At 36.8% G+C, this 27332-nt stretch overlaps 5 protein-coding genes and 4 non-coding genes across 11 annotated transcripts; 7 read left to right on the forward strand and 2 right to left on the reverse strand.

Moving 5' to 3' along the window:
* Positions 1 to 3765: 3765 nt before the first annotated feature.
* On the forward strand, positions 3766 to 8104 carry c26h9orf78 (chromosome 26 C9orf78 homolog). 2 transcript variants are annotated; one of them, XM_027165485.2, is made up of 9 exons: positions 3766 to 3959; positions 4112 to 4171; positions 5210 to 5261; positions 5349 to 5419; positions 5539 to 5610; positions 5789 to 5986; positions 6892 to 7028; positions 7141 to 7242; positions 7571 to 8104. In XM_027165485.2, exons 1-9 carry the CDS (start codon positions 3880 to 3882, stop codon positions 7663 to 7665), a joined length of 867 nt encoding a protein of 288 aa, XP_027021286.1. In that variant the 5' UTR covers positions 3766 to 3879; the 3' UTR covers positions 7666 to 8104. The 2 variants fall into 2 exon arrangements, with proteins under 2 accessions (XP_027021286.1, XP_027021285.1); XM_027165484.2 differs by having other exon boundaries at positions 3767 to 3959; positions 5536 to 5610.
* On the reverse strand, positions 8105 to 14237 carry med22 (mediator complex subunit 22). 2 transcript variants are annotated; one of them, XM_027165488.2, is made up of 5 exons: positions 14104 to 14237; positions 13792 to 13952; positions 12397 to 12477; positions 12084 to 12292; positions 8105 to 8598 (listed from the first exon to the last, which is right to left on the reverse strand). In XM_027165488.2, exons 2-5 carry the CDS (start codon positions 13912 to 13914, stop codon positions 8409 to 8411), a joined length of 603 nt encoding a protein of 200 aa, XP_027021289.1. In that variant the 5' UTR covers positions 13915 to 13952; positions 14104 to 14237; the 3' UTR covers positions 8105 to 8408. The 2 variants fall into 2 exon arrangements, with proteins under 2 accessions (XP_027021289.1, XP_027021290.1); XM_027165489.2 differs by lacking the exon at positions 8105 to 8598 and having other exon boundaries at positions 9797 to 12292.
* rpl7a (ribosomal protein L7a) lies at positions 14203 to 18036 on the forward strand. Its single transcript, XM_047809009.1, has 8 exons — positions 14203 to 14240; positions 15132 to 15252; positions 15477 to 15626; positions 16156 to 16296; positions 16927 to 17006; positions 17284 to 17414; positions 17609 to 17678; positions 17882 to 18036. The coding sequence occupies exons 1-8, from the start codon at positions 14238 to 14240 to the stop codon at positions 17984 to 17986; spliced, it is 801 nt and encodes a 266-aa protein (XP_047664965.1). The 5' UTR covers positions 14203 to 14237; the 3' UTR covers positions 17987 to 18036.
* Positions 15329 to 15401, forward strand: LOC113655217. Its single transcript, XR_003443647.1, has one exon. It is a non-coding gene; the product is annotated as a small nucleolar RNA SNORD24 (small nucleolar RNA).
* Positions 15737 to 15805, forward strand: LOC113655218. The gene has a single exon (XR_003443648.1). It is a non-coding gene; the product is annotated as a small nucleolar RNA SNORD24 (small nucleolar RNA).
* LOC113655212 lies at positions 17070 to 17147 on the forward strand. The gene has a single exon (XR_003443642.1). It is a non-coding gene; the product is annotated as a small nucleolar RNA SNORD36 (small nucleolar RNA).
* Positions 17465 to 17536, forward strand: LOC113655216. Its single transcript, XR_003443646.1, has one exon. It is a non-coding gene; the product is annotated as a small nucleolar RNA SNORD36 (small nucleolar RNA).
* Positions 18033 to 22970, reverse strand: LOC113655149 (surfeit locus protein 1). The gene is made up of 9 exons (XM_027165483.2): positions 22778 to 22970; positions 22282 to 22351; positions 21494 to 21621; positions 20834 to 20916; positions 20546 to 20737; positions 20377 to 20449; positions 20033 to 20195; positions 19448 to 19529; positions 18033 to 18900 (listed from the first exon to the last, which is right to left on the reverse strand). Exons 1-9 carry the CDS (start codon positions 22838 to 22840, stop codon positions 18834 to 18836), a joined length of 921 nt encoding a protein of 306 aa, XP_027021284.1. The 5' UTR covers positions 22841 to 22970; the 3' UTR covers positions 18033 to 18833.
* An 18-nt stretch (positions 22971 to 22988) lies between these two features.
* On the forward strand, positions 22989 to 26893 carry surf6 (surfeit 6). Its single transcript, XM_027165481.2, has 6 exons — positions 22989 to 23050; positions 23166 to 23218; positions 23334 to 23441; positions 24838 to 25062; positions 25160 to 25239; positions 25813 to 26893. The coding sequence occupies exons 3-6, from the start codon at positions 23348 to 23350 to the stop codon at positions 26521 to 26523; spliced, it is 1110 nt and encodes a 369-aa protein (XP_027021282.1). The 5' UTR covers positions 22989 to 23050; positions 23166 to 23218; positions 23334 to 23347; the 3' UTR covers positions 26524 to 26893.
* Positions 26894 to 27332: the final 439 nt, after the last annotated feature.

A 27332-nucleotide genomic window follows, 5' to 3' on the forward strand; every position in this document is an offset into this window, starting at 1 on the left:
AGCTGTTAAAGGTTGTGTAAATAGATGATCAGAATGGGTGTGGGGGCTTCGAATCTACAATAAAATGGATACAGATCTTCAGCAAGTTGTTGATTCACCGCAGTGGTGGGGGGTGGTGTCTTGTAGTTTGTGATGGCTTTCAAACCTTTTGAGACTGAAGTCATTAGAGGTGAACTGAACCTCCAACCTTTAAGCTTAGCTCTTCTTAGCTGCTCTAATCTCCTTCATTAGCTGCTCTAATCTCCTTCATTCAGTGTGTTCCTGTAAACCATGGCTTATCATTGTTGAATGTTAGATGACTTCTGGTGGGGATGCATATGTCCTCACAGAAACTGCTATATGAAGTTACAGTCTCTGTGAGCTCTTCCAGATCGGAAAGGTCCATCTCTTTACAGTCTTTACTACAGGTTTTACAGATCTATGTTTTTGCCTGTAGGTTCGTATAAGATGAACCAGGCAGTGATCAGAGAGACCCAAAGCTGCCTGGGGGTATGTCATCTAAATAAATAAATATAAAAAATAAAACAGAGTCCTTCATTTGTTATTACTAATTTATATGTAGTCAAACTTGGGTTACAGTGTGTATACTTTATCTCCGGATTAATATGATTTGTGTAACTCTTACTCTCTTATCACTTTCAGAAGACTGTGTTTTTGTGCAGGTTGTTCATCCAACATGATCTGAAGAAAACTGCACACCCTTTGGTCTTGACCTTTCAAATCACACCTGATATTCTGTTTACAGAAAAGACACCAAATTCCAAACTGTCCTGTAAAATTAAATGTTACAATTAGTGCTCAAGTAAGCACTCAGTTCTGCTAAAGACAGATTTAATTATGAGAATTATGATGAGTATCATTTTATTAAACCTTTTTTATTTAATCTTTAGCCAGTTTACCCAATAGAAGCAGTTTCAAATGAAATCATTAAAGAGTGAATCAGAATCAGAAATACATTATTGACTCCTGGGGGGAAATTGGTTTTGTTACCACAGCTCCAAGTCACTTAAGTAAGGTATATCGATGCACTATGAGATATGTTTGTTGTACAGAGGAATTTTAAAGTCTGATGGACACGGGTAGGAAGGATTTGAAGGATTGTGGAGCACCTTGGTTGCATGAGTCTGCAACAGAACATACCTGTATCTGTCCAGGGCATCATAGAAGGGGTGGAAGGTGGAATTACCTTCTCGATAATATGTAATTGTAGTCAAAATACTTGGTAGTTCTTTTTTCATCACTTTTAACAATAACTCTTTGGCAGAGAGACAAAGGGGTAGAGAGGGCATACTCAAGTCAGCTTACTCTCAAATAGATTTCCAGTTCTCATTCATCTGTAGATGTTAGTAAGCCACTGTTTGTCAAAAATGATATTTAACTGGGTGACATTTCAATAGCTACTCATAATATTTTGTCAGTTTTTTAATTAAACTATAACACAGGGATGTGATTGCCTAGTGGCTAAGGTGTTGGTCTACCTATCAGAAGGTTGTGAGTTCAAATCCCAAGTCCACCAAGCTGCCACTTCTGGGCCTATGTGCAAGGCCCTTATTTGCTCGGTTGTATAGAATTAGATAAAAAAAAACAAAAAACGGAGGAAGTTCCTCTGGATAAGGGTGTCTGCTAAATAATGTAAATGTACAACATCTGTGTTCTAGTCCTAGTGGACACAAAATTATTAATGGGCTATGGTGAAGGCCTTCACATTCCATCCCCCCAAAGTATTATACAAAGTTCCCTTATCTTAACCACACTAAATTAATTTAGAATGAATTGAAATGCTGTGTCACCGGACTTCTCACCAGACATCAGTGTCTGAATGATCTTGTCATTTCATTTAATTTCTGTCATTCTGTCAACCCTTATCCAGAGAGACCTACAACTGATTTTGTTTTAGACAACTGAGCAATTGAGGGTTAAGGGCCTTGCTCAGGGGCCCAACAGTGGCAGCTTGGTGGACCTGTGATTTGAACATGACCTAACGATCAGTAGTCCAATGCCTTAATCACTAGGCTACCACATCCCAAACATCCCACTGTGTGGCTAAAAGATCACAAATCCCCACATCAACGATCCAAAATCTGGCGAAAAGACTTCTCAGAGGAGTGGAGATTATTAAAGGGGAACTATATCTTGATGTTCAATATGTTTAAGTGTCCACAAACCTTTTGCCAAAAAAGTGCATTAATGCATGATCCTTTTCATCACGGTGCTGTGGAGCCTAAGCATTCACTGTTTATTTATTTCTTTTTATTAATTTAACCTACCAATTTGACTTAATGTAATATATGCAAAATTCCCAACCGTCCATTCTCAGGCAAAACAAAATCCGCCGGGAAGAATCAGTCCAAAAGAAAACAGAGGGATCACAACGTAACTGGCAACCCAATAAGCAAAGAAAGAAGCCACGTGCAGGACATGGCTGAATTTTAGATTAATTATTGAAGTGTTCTGAACTAAGGACTAGCTAGTCTTTATGCAAAAACAACATACAAGGATATTCTAAACTTAGCTTTCCCTGATACACAGCCATCCAGCAATCAGCTATTCGGGTTTAGACAAGTGCTATTACACCAGGGAATAATAGGCCCAAGAGAGGACTGAGTGAGTACTGAGTACTGACTGCAGCTAAATGACCAGTCATTCATGATAAAGCTGATACTGAAATTTGGAAATAGAGAAATGAAATACATCTGTTCAGCTTATAGAAGTGATGGTTAATGTGGATAATGGGTGAGGAGTCAATGAGAGACAAGAGCACTGGACTGGTCTAATCTAAATATTCTACCACACGAGTAGACTTTTTACACTACTTACACTTTAAGGAACATGTGATTGGTGAATAGGACATAGGTCCTCTGCTGTCAGTGATATTTAATTATTTATTTATCGAATAATATTAAATAATTAAATATTGAATAAACAAACAAATAAATAAATAACAAGAATAAATAAATAAAATAATTGTTCATTTTCAATAAGACCTGGACATGAGCTACATACAGTGACAGTGACTAAAAGTGGGCGTGACAACGTTGGGCAATGTTTAACTTTATGCAAATATGTATTGAGTTGGTGCAGCATCTACCAATAGGAGTGAAGGCAAGTAGAGCGCACGTGACCCTCGGCAAACATGGATATCTATGCTCGTCAAACAGCGTACAGTGATGAACGTTATTACTATGGCAACCAGTACTGGGACCGCCCACTGGCGCCTTCATAGTGCAGCGAGTGGAGACTGCAAACGTAGCAGTGATGGAAACCACACACCGCCATTATTATGTTTATTTTTATACCACTGAGTTCTTTTATTTATAAGCCTGTAAAGCAAGTCAAATAAATGATGATATATTATTATAATATTTCTTATAAAAGACAAGTCTCATATATATATATATATATATATATATATATATATATATATATATATATATATATATAAAAGATATAACAATTTATATAAGATATAAATGTCACCTCAAAGTTAATGTAATGTAAACAGAAAACATTTAGAAATAAAAGCTCTGTGTTTCAAATTAATACCAAAATATTATTGCTCAAATTTTAATAATGACCAAATTGCTCAAATTTTAATAATGACTAATATAATATTTAAATAATTTAAATATGTTCATAAAACAATTACTTGTCATTTCTAATTCTACAGTGAAATATTTTATAAGAATCCCAGAGTTAAACAAAAAATCTCTCGAGGGCACTACACCCTCCACTCCAGTAGGTGGCGGTAATAAAACGTAACGTTGGCTGGCGGCCGCCTCAGTTAGGAGAAGAAGTGAATATTGTTTCTCAAAGGCGCAGTTAGGAGCAGGACGTTGTATTGGTTACATTTCATAACAATACGCAGTTAAATATCTAATCATGCCAGCCGGCAAATGTCTCAGGAGAAGGAAAGAGTCTTCTGATGAAGAGGAATCTGACGAAGTAACTGCTGAAGTTAGGTAGATAATCTGTCCACCACATTATCTTATGCTAATCGATATTGCAAGCTTTAGCTCGCTAACTGTGTTTTACTCTGATTCTGATAGTGGCTCTCTATAAAGACATTGTGTTGTTCTAACTGATGATGAGTTTTAAATAACATCGTCCACAGGTCTAAACTTGAAGAAGCAAAGGAGCTGCAGAATTTACGGAAGAGGCAGAAAGGTGTGAGGTGAGATTTGTTCAGTTTTCGATTCTAATTGGTCAGAAAGTTTTGACAGTAGTTCCGGCTGTACGGCAAAGCACAGCTTTATATTAATGCGCACATTTTAATACATAATCATTCCTATAGTATCGGTCTGTTTAAAACGTGTGTAATCATTGAAAGATGTATCTCGGACCAAATCTGGACTGTATTCTGGCCTCCCAGGACTTTTTCAGGTGTCTTATAGATTATTTGCTGTCTGTTAGAGGTTTGTTGTTATTGTTTTTGTGGCTTTGTGTATGTTTCTTAATGAAGGTGATGGTATCCCATGAAGGCACTACACCATCCACCCTAAAACACCATGCACTGTAATGTTTATGATGTGCTTAGTGATTCTTTTACAGTACTGAGATCTTTGTCCTGGAAGATCTTTGCTGCTTGTCAATATTCTTTAAATTTTAATCTAAAATCTTTAAAAGTGAATTTAATAAAGGATGAATTTGAGTTAAGGAGCACATAATGATTCATAATACAATAGCGAACCTTAACCTGGATGGGGTTTGTGTAATCAGAAGTCGTATCTGTAGTTCAAAATACTGACAGAGAACAGACGAGCGTTTGTTCCCATTTGTCCTGGGTTTTAGCATTTAAAACCATCATTTAGCTGACCCCCTTTTCCAGAGTGACTTACATCTTTATCTAAAAAAACAAAACAAACAACTGAGCAATTGACGGTTAAGGGCTTTGCTCAGGGGCCCAGCAGTGGCAGACTGGTGGACCTGGGAATCGAACTGACAACCTTTCAATTGGTAGTCAGCACTCTAAACACTAGGCTACCACATCCCCATACAATTAAGCACAGATAACCTGTCTAAATCTCGTGTCAGGACTTTTTGCACGTAATCAAAATAGTGGACAGAAAAGTACATAAGTTTTGTGATGTGACATAAATATTGAGTTTGACAAAATTGTTATTATTCTTGATTGTTGTAACAGGCATTCAATAGGAAAAATATAAGATGAATACAGATTAATGGCTAAAAGAAGTTTTTTTTTCCTACCCAGTTTAGCATCATTACTTGTGGGAGAGAAGCTACCACTGGAAGCAGAGATCGAGGTATGTTTACTGCATGATTGAATATGGTACATCATCATGGTGTGTTGCAAACTGAAGAAATTGAATATCTGTCTGTCTGTCTATAAGGATGATCCATTTAAGCTGAAGACAGGCGGCATTGTGGATATGAAGAAAGTGAAAGACAGAGCCTTAGATACGTGAGTGTCCCAGTGAATACATGTGAAAGGCCAGTGTTTGTTCCTCAGGTTCTTTTACATTGGTCATGAATGAGCACATTTTAAAATAATGTTTCAATTGTTTTTTTTATCCACAGCAGTACAGAGGATGATCTGAACTTGGGAACTGCTTTCTCTGCTGAAACAAACAGACGAGATGAAGATGCAGACATGTATGTATACAAAGCTGTATATAGATTTTAATATTAAAGATGAGTTTAATGGACAGTTAGAGATCCATTCAGTAAGAGAATTGTAACTATTTAGGGAAAATCTAAACAGTGGTGAAAAATATAAATGATTTTTTTTTTTTTTTGTATCATCTCATTTGTCAGTTTTTCCTCCTTACAGGATGAAGTACATCGAAACAGAGCTGAAAAAGAAGAAGGGATTATTGGAGGCAGTGGAACAGAAGGTGAAAATGAAGAACGCTGAGGATCAACTGTATGAGCTGCCCGAGAACATCCGCGTCAATTCTGCTGAAAAGACAGAAGAGATGTTGTCTAATCAGATGCTTAGCGGCATCCCAGAAGTGGACTTGGGAATCGAGTAAGTGCAAACACAGCTTTTTTTGTCCGGTAAAGTTAATGTCTGATAAATAAATATGAATATTTATATATCTCATGAATGAGAGCGTAATGAACTGAGGCTTGTAAAAAGAAGGAACCATGACGCATTCTGGGTTTAGTAAAGACGGCTGGCTTCAATTAATCAAACCTCCACAAGTGATAAATGAGTTCAGAACAAGGGGAAAGACAATTCACCATATAAACAAATTTTTTTCTGCTCATTCTTTCTATCTGCCAATCATTACCCATATTTATGAATATATAGCTCATTAAATAAGTTAGTTCTTGTGTTCTTGAGCTTATAAAGTTAATACGAATGAAATCCCTTTCCCTGACTGTCAATGGAAAATCCTCCCATGAAGGTTAACTGGACATTTCCTTACAGATAACTAAACCCAATGTTTTACATTTTTACATAAAAAAAAATCGTTTATAATATCAATGAATCCACACTTTCAGACCAAGCAGAACATGGACTCGACAGCCTAAAGTTTTTATATATATATATATATATATGTGTGTGTGTGTGTGTGTGTGTGTGTGTGTGTGTGTGTGTGTATATATATATATATATATATATATATATATATATATAAATAAATAATTCTTATATAAATAAATAAAATAATAAATAAATAAATAAATAAAATATATATAAATAAAATTCTTAAATAATGTAGGTAATAATAACCAAAAACCAGAATAAAATAATAGTAGACTATTAAAGTGGAACAATCCTATAAAGACTTTTAAACATCCAAAATGACAATAAACATCAAGGTGATGTTTAGAAAGAAATCTATGAGCAGTCACTGCTCTTTCATTTGTTTCGCTTTCTGTATTTTGTACATTTGTGTGTGTGACTTTTGCTTTTGTCCTGTGCAGTGCAAAGATAAAGAACATAATCAGTACAGAGGATGCCAAAGCAAAGCTGATTGCTGAGCAGAGGAACAAGAAGAAAGACAGCGGCACCTCATTTGTTCCCACTAACATCGCAGTGAACTACGTCCAGCATAATCGCTGTGAGTTTTATGTCCTCTAGGACCATGTACAATCACTCTATTTTGTGTATCTGAAAAAAAAATCTGGTATCTGGTTTACCTGTCCGTCATCTGAATTTTACTCACTTTTCAGTCTACCACGAAGACGTGAACGCACCTCATAGACGGCACAGAGAAGAGCCTAAATCACGACCACTGCGTGTTGGAGATACTGAGAAACCAGCACCGGAAAGTAGTAAGTGCAAAGCTTCACACTCACACCTGAAGCTCGTCATCATGCTCCATTCTAAATGACTGTAAATTCACCTAAAGCCTACTTAAGTTTATCTCCAATTCTGTACATTATCTCTACATACACTATATATTATCCTGGTTACTGTTGTATAGGCAGTGTACACACGTAGATAAATGTATTTCTAGACACATCCGTACATCCATACATACACAAGTGTGAGAGTGCAATCTTGTAAGACCAGAATACAAGCAGCACAATAATATAAAGTTTTATATTAAAACTTTACATCAGTTTTGCTCTGATGCTCATTTCCTTTACTGTATCTCAGAATCACCACCCAACTACCGCAAGAGACCGAACAACGAGAAGGCCACGGATGACTATCATTACGAGAAATTCAAGAAGATGAACCGAAGATACTGATTCTCTGACTTCTACTGACTCAGTGGAAGGTTTTGGCTGTAATGTGAGAACCCGAGTGACATGGTGGTGCAGAGAGAAGCACTGCTCAATCACAGCTCCAGAGTTTTATCTTTATGTCTCTCTGGAGTTGGACATGATCTCTGGTCTCCACCCATCTGACAAAAAAACAAACAAACATGCCAGTAGGTGTATCAATGTTAAATTGCCCCAAAGCACGTGTGTGTGTTTCCGTTTCCCATCCATCCAGGTACTCCAGGCTCACATCCAGCATTCCTGCTACATACTGCATCTTTAAATTTTTATTTGGACATTATATAAACAAATATTTAGTTGTACTATTTCAGTCTGTGCTTGTTTTTTTAATTTTTCTTTTTTATAAACCGTGAACACTTAATATACCTACATCAGCTTTCCAAGTAAATAAAACTTCAGAAACGTATTACTTTGTCAAACCATTTTATTCACAATAGATGGAACCAAGCAGAAAAAATTAAACAAATGACTGAGATTCTATGTGCTGAAGTATCAAGTAAAATACGTTAGATATCTAACATTTAGGTCTTCCTGACCTAAGAGTGATAAGTCATGTACGGTAAACACATACACTAATACTGTGAGGTCTGAGAGAGGAATGTACAGTAGTCAGACACAGAAAAAGTTTTTTTTATTATTTGGCTCAGGAATTAAGTAACGTCGAGAGCATAGATGAAGGAAGTTGCTGATGTGCTCTAACTGATTTGTTTTCAAGACTGTTCATTTGTGCTGCTTCCATGGCCATTGAGGTGATGGGACATTGTTTCTGTAGCGACCGGCCTTTCCGAATCGTCTGTAACGCCGTTCGAAGGGTCAAGGGCCGTATTGGGTGACCCCCAACTGTCTCGCTGACGAAAAGCCTCGCAAAGTGGCAACTCGACACCGTCCCACTGTCCACAGCTAGAAATGTCACATAAACACATTACACACCAAAAATCTTCCTCTTCAGTAAAGTTCATGCCCTACATGAACTCTTAGCTTACCTTAAAGCACAGGTTCCCAACCCTGCTTCTGGAGTTCTCATGTCCTGCACATTTTAGCTTTAACAAACTAAGCAATTCCTAAGCTAAAGAGCAAGAAAAACACGAAGGTGGTAGTTCTAATTCTATCAAAAATGTTGGAAAATTCATCTTGACGAATGGCCCGCTCTCTCATCTGTCAATCAAAATGTACAGATAAGACACTGGGCAATTGTGAGTGTCTGAGCTCACACGTGTAGAAGAGGGCAGATGGTTAGCAGGTGACCAGTCGGGGAAAGTTGGGCAAGGATAGTAGCTTTGTTCGAATGCATGCTACAGTTAATATACATAGTTTTTTAATTTAAACAACAAATGACTGGTCCTCACCAATGTCTATAAACCAATCAAATCAAGAAAACATCCCACAACAGATTTCATGCTGTAGTCATCACCCACCCTCAAAAGTGTTGTGGCTTTTTGTTGTTGTCACCAGCAGCTATTTGTTAGTTTATAGAAGTCGGTGAAGATCTCACACTTGTTATTAAGGCCTTGATAAATAAAAAGATAGAACTGATGGAGGGTGTACTTTCCTTTTTTTCCGGACTATATACTGGTAAATCTCGGATTCCTCCTAAAAATTAATAATTTTTTTTAAAGCGATTTTTTAAAAAAATAGATTGAATTGTTTGACCAAAATATGCACATTGTTTAAATATTTATCGTTATGATGGGTTTTTTAAACTCAGTAATTCTCAATACAGAGAAACCCTTGTCCAGGGTAAAAGTAACACTACAGTTGTGGTAGAAAATGATTAGTTTGAAAACTTCCTTTAAAAGTATGAAGCCAGGAAAGCAAAACACACACCACAGAAGCAGAAGGAAGCCGATTCAATCTAAAAAAAGAGGTCCTATATAATCCAAGTGAGTTTAAGCCCTGTTGCAATTATAAAACCATTGAATGTTACATATTACATTTCTACTCAGTAACAATTGCTTTTCTAATCTCAAAAATACTGACTATTATTTAGGATCTCACTTTGTAGCTAAAAGAAGTAAACGCTTAAGATTAGTAAAGAATTTTCAGAAGCAGAAAATCCAATTTGGATGAGACCAATAAATACTAAAGACATCAAAGTTGCTCTCTTTTCCTTTCTGATTTATTTGTAATGTTTAAAATGGCCAAACAGACTCAGTGGTGGAAATGTTAACATTATAACACTCTAAACAGTAAATTTATTGATCCATATCTGGTATCTTACACTGTTTAAGCTTTCTAGTTCCAGGAAGAACTGACAGTGGAGAAAATAAAAAAAATATAAAATAAAATAAGACCAGTGTAAATATTAGAGATGTTACCAGTTACCAGTGCAAGCTAAAAATGTACTTATATAAAAATCATACATGTTTTTTGTGAACATTTTAACAGGTGAATGATAATCTCTTTTCATCGTATACAATAAAGGAAATCTAAATACAGGCCATAAAATGACAAGAATTACTCAAGATTATTAAAACTCCCAGAGTGCTCCTCATTTCAGAGGTACAGAATCAGAGAAAGAACTACTTTAGTGCATTACAACATTGTTCAAAATTTCTGCATCCTAAAAAGATAAATAAATAAAAAAAAGACATGGACTCATTTGGACCTGCTGATTCTCTGTATATACTTGTATAATGCATGAGCATTATTTGCAATTCCACACCAGCAGTTCCAAGTCCTCCGGCTTTGTTATTAAAGCTTAAGTGGAATTTCTCGCACACAAAACCGAAGGCCAAAGTAACAGCCGTGGAAGTTATAAATAAAAAATAAAAAAAACGACCGGTCACCAGGTGAACTCAATGGATTACAAACTTAAGCTTAATTTCTGTAATATTGTATAATTGTATTCTGCAAAATACTGTAGCTGAAGTGAAAAGTAAGTAAGAGTTTTCTAGATTAGCTACTAGGCAAGATGCATTTGGAGTCTTTTATAGATATCACACTTTATTTACCCTCTTTAGTCTGATTAATGTGAGGTTTAAAATAAATCCGACAAATATTCGATGCTTTAAAGTCCCAGAGAACTTCAATCTGTAACCGTTTCTTTATCAGGTCACAGCTGGTCTTGTGAGTGCATAAGACATGTATACAAAGTATAAAGGTATGTCTACGTTTTACCACAATTTCTGCCCTTTATGATATACAAGTTTACATATCACTATATAAGCTTCACTAGTGTTCATGGTGATCGACCCGTATGTGTAGCTTTGATTATAAAATATTCAGTAAATCTGAGCAAGCAAATTTGTTTATATTTGCATTTTGATCACCTTGTCAAATCAAATGCCTTCTGTTCGGATGAAATAAAACCCTACGCTCACACCGGCCCTTTGTATCGAAGGTTAAAGACCCAAAACTTATAGCTAATTCAAAATAGGCCTAGGCTACGTACTCCAAATAAGACGCGAGTTTAACATGACATGTTTGGTTTGAACGACCTTAAAAGAAAACTAGAACTGTTTATGAGAAAATTACTGGATTAATGGACTGAAGATATGTGTAGCCACTGTGTTAAGGAACCTCCAGAATAATTTAATAGAGGGAGGTGAAGCCAGCGTGCTCATTAGTACACTAGGCCACTTACTTGGCCAGTTCTCACATCTGTGATGGATTTTTTTAAAACTTTTTTTCTATTTAAACTTGCATGTTTAATACAACACAGAGCTTTGGTATATTTTAAATGTTTTATTACATATTATATTCTATATATTTTGTTTGAATATTTAACAATATGTTCATGGGATCATTAGGAGGACTAAAATGTATATTTAACATGAAGTCCATTACGTGCTTAATAAAGCTACCGTTACTTGCATTAGAAATAAGCCTTGTTTGCATAAGTCTATGTATATTGAAATTTTAAATAAAGTCACATGACTACTATTAAGTTGAACTAATATACCATAAACAGCGTTATACACTATCTTTACATACCTTTTTGAATAGTTATATATTCGTATTCTACTGTCCTTATTTAACTTACTGTGTACAGTATGCATGTTTTATTTGATTTGACTTTTAATAAAATGTATGGAAATATTTAATAGCGTTCAAGCACACTTTTGCATATATATATATTTTTAACTTTAGTGTAAAAAAAAAACCATTAATAATTAATTCGTAGTTTCCTTTTAGTCCTTTTTGACTATCCAGCTAAAAAAATGATAAATGTTATAAGATCATTACACGTTTAGCCTGCTTTTATGTTCTTCTTCCATTTTAAAGGCACTAAAGTTTGTGAATGCTTGTATAAATGAATTTGGGACACTTACACTCACATTGTGGTCTAAGGCACTACGTGTTATTGGATATGTGCGTATAAGGGAGTCTGTATATGATACTTGACTACAGGACTGCAGGGTCTCTGGTTCAGGATCTATTTGTACCTGGATGAGTAATACTCTTCCTCGAGCTCGTACAGGTCGACGGCGATCTCGTCGCGCAGGGAGATGAGCTTCTTATCGCATTCCTCCTGCAGGGCACGTAGTTGTTGGTTGCGCAGGCTAATGGCCTCGTTTACAGATGGGAAATCGTTCAGAATCAGGAACTGCTTCAGGTCTGACACCAGCTTCATCAGAGACTCACCAGCTCGTACCTTTTTAAATCACATATACAGTTTAACAGGTCATAAATTCTATATTTGTACGCCTTTCAAATGTAGGCTTTAGCGAATCACAATCCAGACAGAACATTTCTTACGATGTTGGCAGCTCTGACGTGCATTTCATAGTGGTCCTGCTCTGCTTGTGTTGCTCTAGAGACCTGGGTTTCGTCTTCCACCTAAGAAACGAATGAACAATTAACATTTGTTTCTTACACAAAATTTCTATGACTTAATGCTCAACTTAGAGTACTAGTGCATATCCTGTACAGCTTTAGTTATGACTCAAATTTTGGGGTGTGTGGTAGCTTAGTGGTTAAGGTGTTAGGCTACCAATTAGAAGGTTGTGAGTTCAATCCCAGGTCCACCAAGCTGCCATTGTTTGGCCCCTGAGCAAGGCCCTTAACCCTCAATCTAATACGCTACAATCCTTCATGCTCTTGGAGATCACAAAACTCAGGACTTCTGGTAGTTCCCAGAATATCTAAGTCTACTAAAGCGTTTTCTTATTTAGCTCCCAAACTTTGGAATAGTCTTCCTGATAGTGTTCGGTGCTTAGACACACTTTCCCAGTTTAAATGTAGATTTAAAAACTTATCACTTTAGTCAGGCATACACATAATACATCCCATAATCTTGTGCTCTATTACAGTAGACCAAATGCACATTATCATCTAGTGCTTGCTAATATTATGAACAGCAGCTATGCTAATTCTTCTCCACTGCTTCTCTCTTTCTACCCATCCCGAGGCATCCAGAAATTGTACCAGCTCCGATTGTCTTCCGTGCAATGAAGAATTTGAACCTCCACTGAGATGAGGCCGACTCTGTGAGAATCCTGAGGCATCTAGAGATCTACCAGCTCCAGTTGGACTCTGCTAAACTAAAGAGGAGATGTGAACTCCATGTGGTCTTTTGCATCAATACAACATCTATCAGGCTGTATATTTATAATCACACCCTCCAGTGTCACCCATATGAGGATGAAGTTCGCCTTTGAGTCTGGTTTCTCTCAAAGGTTTCTTCCTTCACCATTCAAGGGTTTTTCCTCGCAACAGTCACCTTAGTCACCTCAGACTTGCTCATTGGGGATAAATACATACACATTTAAATATCTTATCTTTTTTTATTATTATATTTATCTTTATTATTCTTTATAATAACCTTTTGTTCTATGTTTATGTTCTGTAAAGTTGCTTTGAGACAATGTCAGTTGTAAAATATATATATTCGTATGTAATATAATGTATGTATGTAAGAGCGTCTGCCAAATGCTGGAAATGTAAATCATCCTTTTAATGGAGGTATTGCTTATTCAAAGAGACTTTCAGCTGAGACTGGACATAGCTAAACATTTACAGCTTGCTTGTACAGCAAACAGAGGAAGTTTTTGTGTGCTAGGATGTAAACTTGTACATTTCTAACCAGAGAAAATAAGCATTAAACCCCTGATTGAATGAAACACTAAGATTCCATGTTTCACACAGACCCACCTTGGCAGTTTTGATGATCTCAGTGAAGTTGTCCAGTATGGATCTGATGTCATCTTTTAGTCTCTTGTTGTAATTCTGCAGAAGAGTCTCTTTACTTTGAGAGAGAACTCTTTGTGTGGCCATTTTATTTTTCTTTCAGAACGTTTCTTCTCACTGTCTCACTGAAAACAAATGAAAACAACAAAATTCTCAATGTTTTGAAAGTTTGCACTTTATCAATGTATCACACTTTCATTTATTATCAAATTAAGGCCAATAATACATGCAAAAAATAAATAAATTAGCTGCACTATAAAAATATAGATATATTACTTGCAATCCGCAAACAATTTCCCAAACCATTGAACACGGTTCTTCTGTCGCTTGATAATGAGGTCACTTCCCAACGTCTAAGAGTCTTAAAATTACCCACAAGCCTTTGCGTCTTCCTTTCTGTCTGAACCAACATGGTGAGCGTCAAACTGTTATTGAGTCGGAATCCCATCCTTATAAAAATCCTTAAACATCGACTTTATAATATCATATGGGTTCGAAGAAATGGGTTGTGTGCAATGTAGACTGTTGTTATGTTACATATTGACGTGTATGACTTAGAAATAAATGGGTTATTTGTAAATTATTTAGGTTTTATTTCGGTGATGTGGTTTGTAGCTCTGAAGTGCTTTTGGTCGTGTTTTGCTCAGTGGGTCTTCATGCTGTCAGCTTTGAAACGTTTTGTGTTGTGGGAAATGAGCTGTATTTGTTAAATTACTCTTTTGTGCCCGAGTTTGGTGTAAAATGTCGGCTTTGGTTTAGTTTTTTAGGCTTGTGATGGCCTGCTGTTTAGGTAGAAGGCTGTTTAGCTGGTTAGCTTAGCATGTTAGCTTAGTCGGTTAGCTTAGTTGTAGCTTTTTGGCTACTTAGGTTCCAATTTTTTCCTGCAGTCCAGACTCGAACGAAACTTTTTATTTTTTTTAACATTAGAATGTTTCCAGTTTATGGAACAACTCGCCTTCTTGACGCTTCTGTTTTAAAAATACGCGTTATTTAGCAGCAGTTATTTGGAGACAGGAGCGATGGGACCTTGATGGTCTGCATGAATACGTTTGTTATCGTAAAGTCGTTTATTCAGTGCGGAAACGTATCTTTTTTTTTTTTTTTCAGCATACGTTTTGTTTTTCTCAGGAAAGAACGACCCTGAGAAATTATTTTTAAAGCCTTATGTCATATTGTGGGATGTAGAAAATGATCATGTGGCTTCTGCACCTAAGAAATCCTGATCAAAAGCTCAAATGTTGAAGTTTCAACAGTGTCTTTATTTGATCGATTGTACAGTTTAAAGATGCTTTTTGTCCCCCCAGCCTAAAGGAAAGAAGGCCAAGGGGAAGAAGGTGGCACCTGCCCCTTTGGTGGCTAAGAAGCATGAGGTCAAGAAGGTTGTGAACCCCCTCTTTGAGAAAAGGCCGAAGAACTTTGGCATTGGTGAGTAATGCTTTGGTGAACAAAGTATGAGTGTGTCCTGTCCATGAAACACCACACTGCTTTTTGCCCCAAGTGGTGCAGATGATGTAAAAGAATATTTGCTATCTTAACAGCAATGCAGACAATTTCCCACCAAGATCGCTGATGCACCCTGGTGATTACTGACCTGTGTGATGGTTTTAATTTTCCCCTCACAAGTTCTCCTGTTTCCTCCACTCTATCAGGTCAGGACATCCAGCCCAAACGGGATCTCACCCGGTTCGTGAAATGGCCACGATATGTTCGTCTGCAGCGACAGCGGGCTATCTTGTACAAGCGTCTGAAGGTTCCTCCTGCAATCAACCAGTTCAACCAGGCTCTGGACCGCCAGACCGGTAAGTCAACAGACATTGAGTGGGCTTGATGGTTTGCCACTGGATACAGTTTTAGCTGTGGAGTTCTGCTATTGTTGTACCATTTTAAAAACAGCACTAAGCTGAAGCTGTGCAGATGATGTGAAGAAAATCTGATTAGTCAATGCTGACATTTTTTTATCACCAAGATCACTGATGCACTGAGGTATTTATCTCAAATTTGTGAAGGTTTGGTTATTTTAAATTCTAAGATCTTGATAAACAATTTTACATAATTGCAAGTTATCTTTTGTGGAAAAGTTAGTCATGATTGTTCTATAACAGTCTTTCACAATTCTTCATGCTGGCACTTTTAAATACCACTAACTTTAAACAGATTGCATAGTGTAGAAAATTTCCTTTAATTTTTTTTGGAACAATCCATGTTTTCAGATCAGAGAAGTTTTTTTAATTCAACGCAGGATTTCCTGCAAAAGCCAGTCAGCTGACTCTCACTGTGTGTTATTAAAATGCTCAGTTGTCTGAATTAAAGTTGGGTTTTGTTCTCCAGCTACCCAGCTGTTCAAGTTGGCTCACAAGTACAGGCCTGAGACCAAGCAGGAGAAGAAGCGCAGGCTGCTGGCTCGTGCTGAACAGAAGGCTGCAGGGAAGGGAGATGCCCCAACTAAAAGGCCACCTGTCCTCCGTGCAGGTGAGTGGATTTCTGTCTGTTTGCACTTGTATTTTGACAAAAGAGAAGAGCTGTAATTAGCAGGAGGAGGCTTGATCTATGGAATTATTCGGGGGAGAGAACTACAATGTGTTCCCCTCCTTCCCTGCACACAAATTTTAATTCAGGTGAATCGGCTGATACTTTTCAATTGTGTAGTTGTCATGGTGCTGTCCCATCTGGAATGCATATTGTGGTAAATTGTTGTCTGCTATGATTTTTTAAAATTTATTTTATTTAAAAAAAAAAAAAAAAAACCTCATTCCAGATCTGTATTGTTTGTTCCTTGGTGCTTGGGCTCCTGTTGTGAGATTTGCCTGATTGCCCAAAGACAACCTTTTTTTTTTTTTTTTGGACCCACTATTTCCAGGGTACTAAAATATGTCCATTGTGTTTCTGGTTAGAAATGCATGCAGAACATGCCTTTAATTTCAGCATTTTGGTTCTGTGGTCTTATTCTGTAGTGATTGCCATTATAGGTCCCCCCCCCCCCCCCCCCCATCATGGAAGTAGTGCAGTAGGGGAAATGCCTATTTTGTTTCTCTTTTATTTATGTATATATATGCACACAAATTTTGCAGTGTTTAACATTTATCATATTTTGTCATCCAGGTGTGAACACGGTCACATCCCTTGTAGAGAGCAAAAAGGCCCAGCTGGTTGTGATCGCTCATGATGTCGACCCAATTGAGGTCAGTGCTTCATGGCTGAAGGACTTCAGCATTAACATGTTAAGCTGCTAAACCTTGTGGTTGCTGCAATGATGTTTTGAATTTCTTCACCTGAATGTACTATGAAGATCAAAATTAACGAGCTTTTTAACCCTGAGCAACAACCACAGGAGTTTCATTCATATTGTGTTGCATATAGTTAAGCTGTTCATTAAATGTGCACTCAGTAGTTTGGGTAGAATCTCTAGTTCTGGTTATTGTAAGTGGTTAACTTAGACACTCTGCATGCGTTGTTTAGCTGGTGGTGTTCCTGCCTGCTCTGTGCCGTAAGATGGGTGTACCTTACTGCATTGTGAAAGGAAAAGCCAGACTGGGTCGACTTGTACACAGGAAGACCTGCACCTCTGTCTGCTTCACACAGACCAACCCGTAAGGAAGTTTTTTTTATATCCCCATGCTTGTTTGCATACTCTGCCTCTTGGCTATGATGTCTGAATTTCTTCACCTGAAAAACCATGTTGTTTCAAATGAGCTTTTTAACCCTGAGCCAAAGAGGACTGTTGATTTATTGCGAGGCTGCATCTCAAGAATTTATGATTAACATGAGTTTCCTGACCATGTAGTGAGGACAGAGCTGCTCTTGCCAAGCTGGTAGAGGCCATCAAGACCAACTACAATGACCGATATGAGGAGGTCAGTGCAGTGCATAAGTGGCTACAATTATTTTGCACTATTGCTTTTAAAATTAAAGTGAACCAAATCACAATCTGTAAGGCATGCTGGAAATTGATTTTACAACTTTTAATGGAGGAATGTATGTAATCCATATTTTGGCTAAAAAAATCTTTAATTGCATGTATGCCAATGTTCTGATTTCATTTTTGTTCCTCTCTTAGATCCGTCGTCACTGGGGTGGAAACATCCTGGGCCCCAAGTCGACAGCTCGCATTGCTAAACTTGAAAAGGCGAAGGCCAAGGAGCTGGCTACCAAACTGGGTTAAGCTTCTAGCACAGATGTGTTTATTAGTAAAACAATAAAAAAGAAACTGAAGTTTTCTGGCTCTTTATTTGGTTAACTTAAATTGTCAACTGGCAAAAGTATATTATTGCTCTCTGAATTCACTACAGATTAGGGTGGGTTTGATACATGAATACCTGAACCAAGGCACCAAAGCCTGAGATTTACAGCTGTAGTATAATCAGTGTCTATAATGCCACATCAGTTTCTTTTGTATATTTCCTCTATATACGTGTTAACAAAAGAGTCAAATTTGTGTACAGATTACACAATAATCTGTGTACAGCTTTTGGCCACATAAATAGTCAGGAAAAGTGATACATTTCAACAAAAGCATCAAATGTATTTGGTGGTGCAGAGAAACAAGTGTTCTTGAACAGCGTTTAACCTTTGGTCATGGAGTTCTGTTACATGATTATATCTGACAAGAATGCAGGAGAGAATAAGATCAGGGAAGCTACGTTGTTGACTGGATTTTTTTTCATTAAAAATATTTAATTTTGACAGCCCTTATTCAGAGTTACTTAGACTTCTCATTTTATGCAGCTGAGGTTTAAAGGCCTTGCACAAGTGCCCGGCTTTTGCAGTGAACAATGTAGTGTGTTCGAGTAATGGATGATGTTCATAGTAGGATTGCTGCACTAGAAGGTCTCTGAATACATGACTGCAAACTCCAGTTCTTAGAGCTGCGGTATACAGAATTTCCAAACAGACGAAAAAAATAAAATAAATACTTGCAGTCAGGAGTTTTAAAGAATTTCATTTCTAATTTGCTCATACTTGACCAACAATGGGGGGGGGACCACATTTTACACCATACAAAAAGTGTTTCATAAGCTAAGGCGTTTGATGAATTTTGCATACCACATGTAGGAAGTAACAGCGCAAAGTCCGTACCTAGGATGTGTAAAAAAAAAAAAAAGTGAATTTACTTTCATGCTTGATTGTAGACCACACTTAACAATTTATTCATAAATTACTTTGTCATATTTTAGTGTGATGCACCTTGAAAGAAATACTGAAACTATTCAATTTTATTTATGTAGTGCTTTAAACAGTTCAAATAGTCTCAAAGCAGCTTTACATAAGTATAGAAACAGTAAAAATGTCAAAGTTCAAAATGAAGTTACTATAAATCTAATAATGCTCCCTAAAGAGCAAGCTGGAACTAGGCCATAAAAAATATATTATAAAGCCATAACTGCTTTTTGGGCTGAAATAAAATTATGTAGAACATTAGAAAGATTTGATGTCATTTAAAACAAACATTATCACCTTGGGTACCTAGGCATGCATTATTAATCACACACATTTACCAAGAGTTATGTAATTAAAACAAATATTAAACCATAGTTTCTCTGGTCTGTGTGCCTGGCTGCACCTCACTTCTAAAGTAAAGGAAAAAAAGAATCTTACCACTCCATGATTGATGTCACTGACTCACCATGTAATGATGTACTGCATGTGTTCATTGCGCAGTGTTACTCTTGTCTGTCCTCCTATAGGTCCTCCTGGTGTTGTACTCTCTGTATGGGAAGTTAGGATATACATCTGGATTCAGTATCATTTACTTCATTCATCAGCCAGTAAATTTGAGCTAAGGTCATTGAATATTAGGTCTTTAGAACTGAAAACACAATCAGCATGCATTATATTGAGAAGTCATAATATATACGATGGCAAGAATGGAGAAAATGTGACTAGATAAGTCTGAGTATGAACCGAAAAACATTGGTTAATCTACAGGGCTATTATACACAAACCTTTTTCCATTGTACAGTTCAATTCATTGTTTTATTGTATTACTTCTGTGTTACACATTTACTCTTGCACTGCTAAATTGAGAAATTTGTACAGGCCTTAAAAAAAATCAATTAGGATACATATTCTTAATATTCAAATCACTGATAATGATCCAATTAGCTGAAATCTTGCTCTAGGCTAGATTAAGACCTCTTGGTTACTTGTGCAGAACCACAGAGTACTTGTGTATTGAGTAGATTAGTTGTAAATAAAAAGGATCTCTGACCCAACACAGCATCGATGAAGATCTCCTCAGCTCCAGCTGCTTTAGCCATGGCCTCCAAGTCACGATAGTGCCATCGATTCGCCTCTACGTTGTTCTGAGGAACAAACGGCTTGCGCTTCTCTGTCAAACGCACCACACCCACCAGCTCCACTTCATCTGTCACCTGCAAAATGAAGCAAAAGCAGTAAAATCTCTCCTTGCACATGAGCATTTCTTCAGCAAAAGACGAATAGTGTAAATACTAAAATAATGTACAACTGCTAACATTTCTTTTAGTGAGCAGCAAAAATTTCATGCAATGACTTGAGTGAACACAATTAATTAAATAAATAAAGTTGATTTACCTGCCCCTTCATCCTCGTTTCTGGTCTAATTTTATTTCTGGGTACATAACCTCGATTCACCAAGATGGTAATCCTGAGGGATTAAAAATGGTGACAGAAATCTCAAATTAAGTTGAATGAATTAAGAATGAATGTTATAAGGCCAGGTACAGTGCGTGTTTATACACACCCTAGATCAGTACAGTGGAATGGTGTAATGACGTTAGCTCCAGTTTCTGCACTGGATGACAGTCTGCCTGCCTCCCGAGCTTCTCTTTCAGGATCCACCAGCGAACGTGGCAAGATGTACAACTCCCGAGAGTGATCGAACCGACCACGGACCGTCACACGCCGGTACTGCAGATCCTTCAACTCTGCAGGACTGCAGCAAATAAGCATTCACATACAAATTTCATTAATAAAGTAATTGACTTCACTACCAATTTTTTAATGTGTAGGGCAAACATGGCAGACTCACTCTGTGGGAAGAGGGATTGGATCTGCGGTCGTCAATAAATGAAGGTCATTGATCAGCTTCAGCTTCCACTGCCGCCGTTTTACCTTTAAATGTATAAATGCTATTAACAGAAACGTTCAATCACAAAAAAAAAACAGAATAAAAGGTTTAAAATTAAAATTTAAGTTACTAATTATCTCTAACATCTATCCCTAATGAGCAAGCCTGAGGTGATGGCGTCAAGGCAAAACTCCCTGAGATGATATGAGGAGGAACCTTGAGAGGAACCAAACTCAGAAGAAAACTCATCCTCATTTGGGTGAAACCGGACGGTAGATAATGTAAATGTAAATAATGTACTTTCCAAAATGGTTTATAGTCCAGTCGATTTGTGCTCGATCAGGAGCTCCTGAGGTACTGATAGTTCAGGATTATTTCCGAGTTCATTATAGACACTAATTCCTTCCTGCAGTTCAAAAATGACGTGACAGTCTCCAAGTAGTTCTATGTACAATAATCAGTAACAGTAATCCCATGTGTCACGTGCTGTCTATGCAGATCTAGCCCAGTACAGTGCACCACCAAATGCTAGAAACACCTATCACAGAAACTCTACCACCACACCAACCCATTCATGACCAATTATATTTCTATTTAGTCTAAACACAGTGAAGGAGGTACCTGCCAGGTTCCGAGGCCAAAGGTGGTAATAGGGATCAACAGTAGAAACCATTTCAGTATGGAATCCTCACTCCGTTCTTCCTGGACAACAGTGGATTTGAACTGTTGACGCTTGAGGGCAAATTTAACTGTAAAACAGATCAGAAGCTGAATTCATAAAGAGCAAATATTGCGCTGATACCTTTCCTGTTGTTACCGGGAATTTACAGTAAGTGACAGTGACTAGGGTAGAAATAATTCTGTATGTAATTCAACTGCAGTGTTTGAACCCTAAAATTCTCAACTCACAGAGGTTAAATATTCAGAGACCATGCTGATTGTAGAGTCTTTTTCACTTTGTGTCTTTCAAACAACATCCCTGGGCCATTTTTGGTAGGTTCTAACCACTACATACCCCAAAAAACCTGCAGTTTTAGAGCTGCTCTGATCCAGTCCTCTAGCCATCGCAACTTGGCCCTTTTGTCAAATTCATGAACTGAACTGTTAACTTGCTGTTAACTTGCTTCCCCCTGCACTCTGACCCCAACCTCCTCAGTTGGGGTATGTGAAGAAAAGAATTCCGCTGTGCTGTCATGTATATGTGGTGATAATAAAGGCTTCTATGCCTCGTTCTGTCTGTTAATATATCCCACCCCTTGACAGGTGCCATTGTAACAAGGTATTCAATGTTATTCACTTATTTACTAAAGGGATCTCTGAGCCTTTACGCCTATAATCCTTGTAAAAGACACACAATTCAATATATATACACAGTATAATGTATTTGATTACATTGTCCAGATTCTTACCATGCTCATGTTTAAAAAGGTTCTGACAGTTTTTTGGCCTGTGGTAAATATTCCTTGTGGGATTTTGCACCTAGAGAAAAAAAACATCACCTGTTAATAAATTAACAAATACTAAAAATGTGTTTTTTTTTTGGAAAACAGATGAAATGTACATTTTATTGGCTGAACATCTGAAAACTTTTTTCAGTTTTATTTTCAGTAAAATATTCAATAGTTACATGTCAAAGATAGTTTCTATGACAAGTAAAATTGAAAAATAAATAAATAAAATATAAATAAATAAACAAACAAACAAACAAACAAATAAAAGTAGATAATTAAAATAAATAAACAAAGATACACTAACATGTGGGTTTTAAATTAATATTAATTTTAGAACATTTTGAACAGTTTGTTGAGAGCGTGATTATGCCTTATGTTTACATATAGTTAGTGTTTATGTATCAAAATATTAAGAGTCTATTTTAGTCATATTAACTAATCAAAAGAAACTTACATTAATCCAAATGATCCTGCGGCTGTAACCGCACAGCGTCTGAATACATTTGAAACTGCTCATGATTATACACTTATTATTTTAACAAGTATTTTTAACCTTAAATCTCCAGCGTGTATCTATGTAACCTAGTAGGAGTTCAGCAGGCATCCATATTAACATCACTTCCGTGTGCTATAGGGAATGTTTTCAATGTAACCATATCCGGAACGTCAGGAAGATCGCGCATGCGCGATATAAACACGTGTCTGAGCTGAGACCTACTTCAGAGACGTGAATATTTCAGAATATTTGTCATTTATTTTGAGTTTCAGAATTGGGCATGATTTAATTGTATGATCTAAAAGGATGAGAAATGTAACCACGTTTATTTACTCATTCCTTACAGTCCATATATTTGTATGTTTACACTTACTGTAAGATCTTAGAAGCTGCTAACAGGTAAGTAACTACATTCATTTCTAAGATAATTGTTTGTAGCGTTTTTGTTGGTAATGAGCAAAGACTCCTGGAAATTCAATGCATGTTAACTTGTACAAACACGTTTTATTTACAGTTTAATATCCTAAGATGTCTAGCCTCGCCTCCAAATATGAGTACCTGGAGAAGTTTACCCGCAAGAGCTGGCATTCTGAGGACCAGAAGCCCAACAAGAGAGGCTATGGTGTGTGTGTGTGTGTGTGTGTGTGTGTGTGTGTGTGTGTGTGTGTGTGTGTGTGTGTGTGTGTGTGTGTGTTTATATGTGTTTATATGTGTTTATATGTCAAATATCAGACCTGACAGTCCACTTACTTTACCAGTCTGAAACTATTACAGTTATTTGCTTCAGTAACCACTTTATCCAGGTCATAGTTTTGGTAAATACATAGACTTAGATATTCTGTCTGATACGTTTGGTTTCAAGTAACTGCGACTGCTTACATTTTGGAGAATCTTCTACATTAGATTTTGCACAGAACACTAACTAGGAAATGGACAATAGAAATAATATGCTACACAAGAAACAAATACCTATTGTTTTTTGTTTTCCTTCCTTACTTTCACATTGAAAATTCTTTGGATAGCATGTACACTGAGTACTGTGCTCATTTACCATGTAATGTACATCAAAATCACATGTAATAGAGTTTAGTTTCAGTTGGAGGTCAGTCACTCAATTTTAAGACTTTTTATTTCCTTAACCAAAATTTTTAATTGCTTGGGGCTGGTATGATTTTTTTATTGTGGAGAGAGATACTATAATAACACTATAATATCTCTCCCACTCTCTCCCTCTAGAGAGAGAGTGGGAGAGATATTATAGTGTTGTTATTATATATATAGAGAGAAATAATCTGGAGAGAGAGAGAGAGAAATATAGATATTAGAATGTTGTATTAGAGGTTTGAATCTTTAGGCCTATACAATATTGGTACAATAGTGATGACAAAAGGAAGCATGAAGAAAAATTAATCCTCTGACATTTTGGTTTTATGGTATAATAGTTATGATGTTATAATCTCATGCGTATTTATTAATACAAAGTTAATACAAATTAAAATATTATCTACAAAGTACCTCTGTAATGTTAGTCTCTGTAAAGTACTCAAACCTTTTTTTCTTTTGGAATCAATTTGCAAAACAGAGTCATGTTGTCATGTAACAAAATGAAGACTTAATTTGTGACATTTTTAGCAATTTCCAAGCAAAAGGTAGATTACTTTTTTAAATCTGCCCTGGAACTTCAGTATTAAATGTGACCTCACTATACAAGCACAGTGAATTTTTAAGTAGGAGTGCACCCAACACGCTTGGCTTTCATGTTTCCAAAAATATTGCTACTACTAAACCCATAGTGTTGTATGAATTGTTTGTACTCACTGTGCGGTTGTATAAAACTCACCGTCACCAATAAATGTTATTTTTAGCAATAAGTCTTCTGAAGTCCTTAGCATGGTAGTAATGCCATTAGATATTTGTAAAATGCCCTTTGGAGAGTGCAGACAATACTGTTGGCTTGGGTTGTAGACAGTGTAGTAAGTCCCCAGGAAAAAAATTATATCTATTATTTTTTATTTCAGTTCCATTTCAAGGCAAAGGTAACAGTGAAGGTGGTCCACTCAAAAAGAAGCAAAAGAACAAACAGGAGCATAGAAAAGGACATAACATGAACACTGATTTCAGGAAGACAAATCCAAAGAGTTTTCATATACCAGCACAGAAGCAACGTGGTACAGCTGTACAGAATGCTGCCCAGGCCAAAGTTCAGCATGGGAAGCAAGTAAAGATAAAGCATAAGACTGAAGGTAAACCACAAACCCACATCTGAATGAATCAGTAAAGATTCCTGATAAATCTTGTATCTTACATAAGTTTTGTATCGTTATCATCTTTCAATCCAAGCTGCAAAGACAGAGGAATTTAATGCGGTGGATATTTTAAAGAAAAGACTTCATGAGAAGATTGAAGCATCTCGGGGACAGGTATGAAATCTATGTGACCTTGACGTTGAACATAACTGGTTAAAGGTTAAATGAGAAGAAAAAGTCATGCTCTTTTTGTTTAGGAGTTAATAACAAAACCTGATTGTTACACATTAAGTTAATCTCCCTCAGGAATAATGAAAATACAGCACCAACCAGAAAATGGCACAAAAAATGCTAACATAAGCTTGAATATTTCAGTATAAATATATTTAATGTGTTTCAGGTTTGATGATTCAGGCTTGATTTCTGTGTTTGTATATATATATTTGTGTGTGTGTGTGTATAAAATGTGTGTGCGTATGTATATGTATAAAATGTGTGTGTGTATGTATGTGTATACGTGCGTGTGTGTGTGTGTGTGTGTGTATAAAATGTGTGTGCGTATGTATATGTATAAAATGTGTGTGTGTATGTATGTGTATACGTGCGTGTGTGTGTGTGTGTATAAAATGTGTGTGCGTATGTATATGTATAAAATGTGTGTGTGTGTATGTATGTGTATACGTGTGTGTGTGTGTGTGTACTTATTTTTTTATTTATTATTTCTGTTTTGTATTTGTTGTTGTGTAGGGCACTCCAAAGGATCCCTCCTCGGAGGAAGTTCAGAAACGGCGAGCAAAACGAAAACAGGAGCGAGAACGCAAGAAGAGGAAAAGGAAAGAATTTCGCATGAAGAAGTTAGCGGACAGTGCTTCCGTAGAGGTCAAAGTAGAAAGCGAAAGCGAACCGATACCTATACCTCAGAGTGATTCTACAACAAGTAAAGCTGCCATTAAGGACACAAACACCATTATCTTCAACAAGGTAGAAGTAGGGGAGGAGTATGTAGACAAAGCAACCAAGTTAAAGGAGAAAAAGAAAAGGAAGGTAAAAGGAACTCTCACTCCCCTCACAGGCAGGAACTTCAAACAGCTTTTGTCCCGAGTGGAGGCAAGGAAGGCCCGTCTTGAGGAGCTGAGAGAGAAAGATGAAGAGAAAGCCAAGAAGGAAGAAGAGAAAATGCGGTGGACAAACATCCTCTACAAAGCCGAGGGCATGAAGATCAAAGACAACGAAGACCTTCTTCGTGCCTCCTTAAAGAGGAAGGAGAAAATGAAGATGCGGAGGAAAAAGAAATGGACTGAACGGAGTCAGCATGTGTTGGAAAAGATGCAAAAGAGGCAAGATAAAAGACGTAGAAACATACAGAAATCCAAGCAGAACAAGATGGAGAAACGTAAACAGAGAGTCAGGAAGAAAGGGAGGGTGCTGCCTGAGGATATAAAGAAAGCAGCTGTGTAGAGAGAGGAAATGAAATGAACAGAAAGAAATGAGTGGGTTTAGGTGAAATGTAAGAAAATGACAAACGCCAAACTTTTGTTTCCAATCTGTAAAATTGTCTTGATTCACTGTAAATATATTAGATACATTAAGCCATTAAACTCTTATTGGTGATAGTGGTATTAATACCTCACTGAATAACTTCAGTAACTTGTTTAGTAAGGTGAATTTTTCTTTTTTCTTTCTTTCTTTTTTTATTACAGACATTTGGGAAACAATGATAGGATTGGTTGTATGTATTTGTCATTGAATTTTCTGTTTGTAAGAAAGAGTTGGTGTGTCAGCCATAATTGTATCTTTTGGAGTTCAATAAATACAGTTTTGGTGTTTACTTTTCACTGTTTCCTTTAGTGTGAATTCACTAAGATTCAAAACCTGTTGCCATTTTTACAATCAATGATCTTAATGGAGAGAAGTTGTGGCATCCTAGTTTAATGGGCTTCCTATTTATTTTGATGCTATATTGTAACAGCAGATTAATAATTATTGTTCTGAAATAAGGGACATTGGGCCAAGTAGGTGAGAAGGTTGTCTACTGAGTGACAGGAGTGCTAAAATCAAATATCCACATGCATTTGTCTTGTATAGTATAGTGTTATGTCTGTAGTTTTGAGAGTCACAAACAGCTGGAACCAAATTCTTTGTGTGTGTCAACAGACGTGGCCAATAAACCTGCTTCTGATAATATTCTGTACTTTTCCCTTGTTCTGGAAAAATGGCTGTGACAAATTTAATGTAGGTACTTTTAGGCAGTGGACAGGAGTCAGCAT

The sequence above is a fragment of the Tachysurus fulvidraco genome, chromosome 26 (assembly GCF_022655615.1).
Source record: "Tachysurus fulvidraco isolate hzauxx_2018 chromosome 26, HZAU_PFXX_2.0, whole genome shotgun sequence".
Classification (NCBI taxonomy): domain Eukaryota; kingdom Metazoa; phylum Chordata; class Actinopteri; order Siluriformes; family Bagridae; genus Tachysurus; species Tachysurus fulvidraco.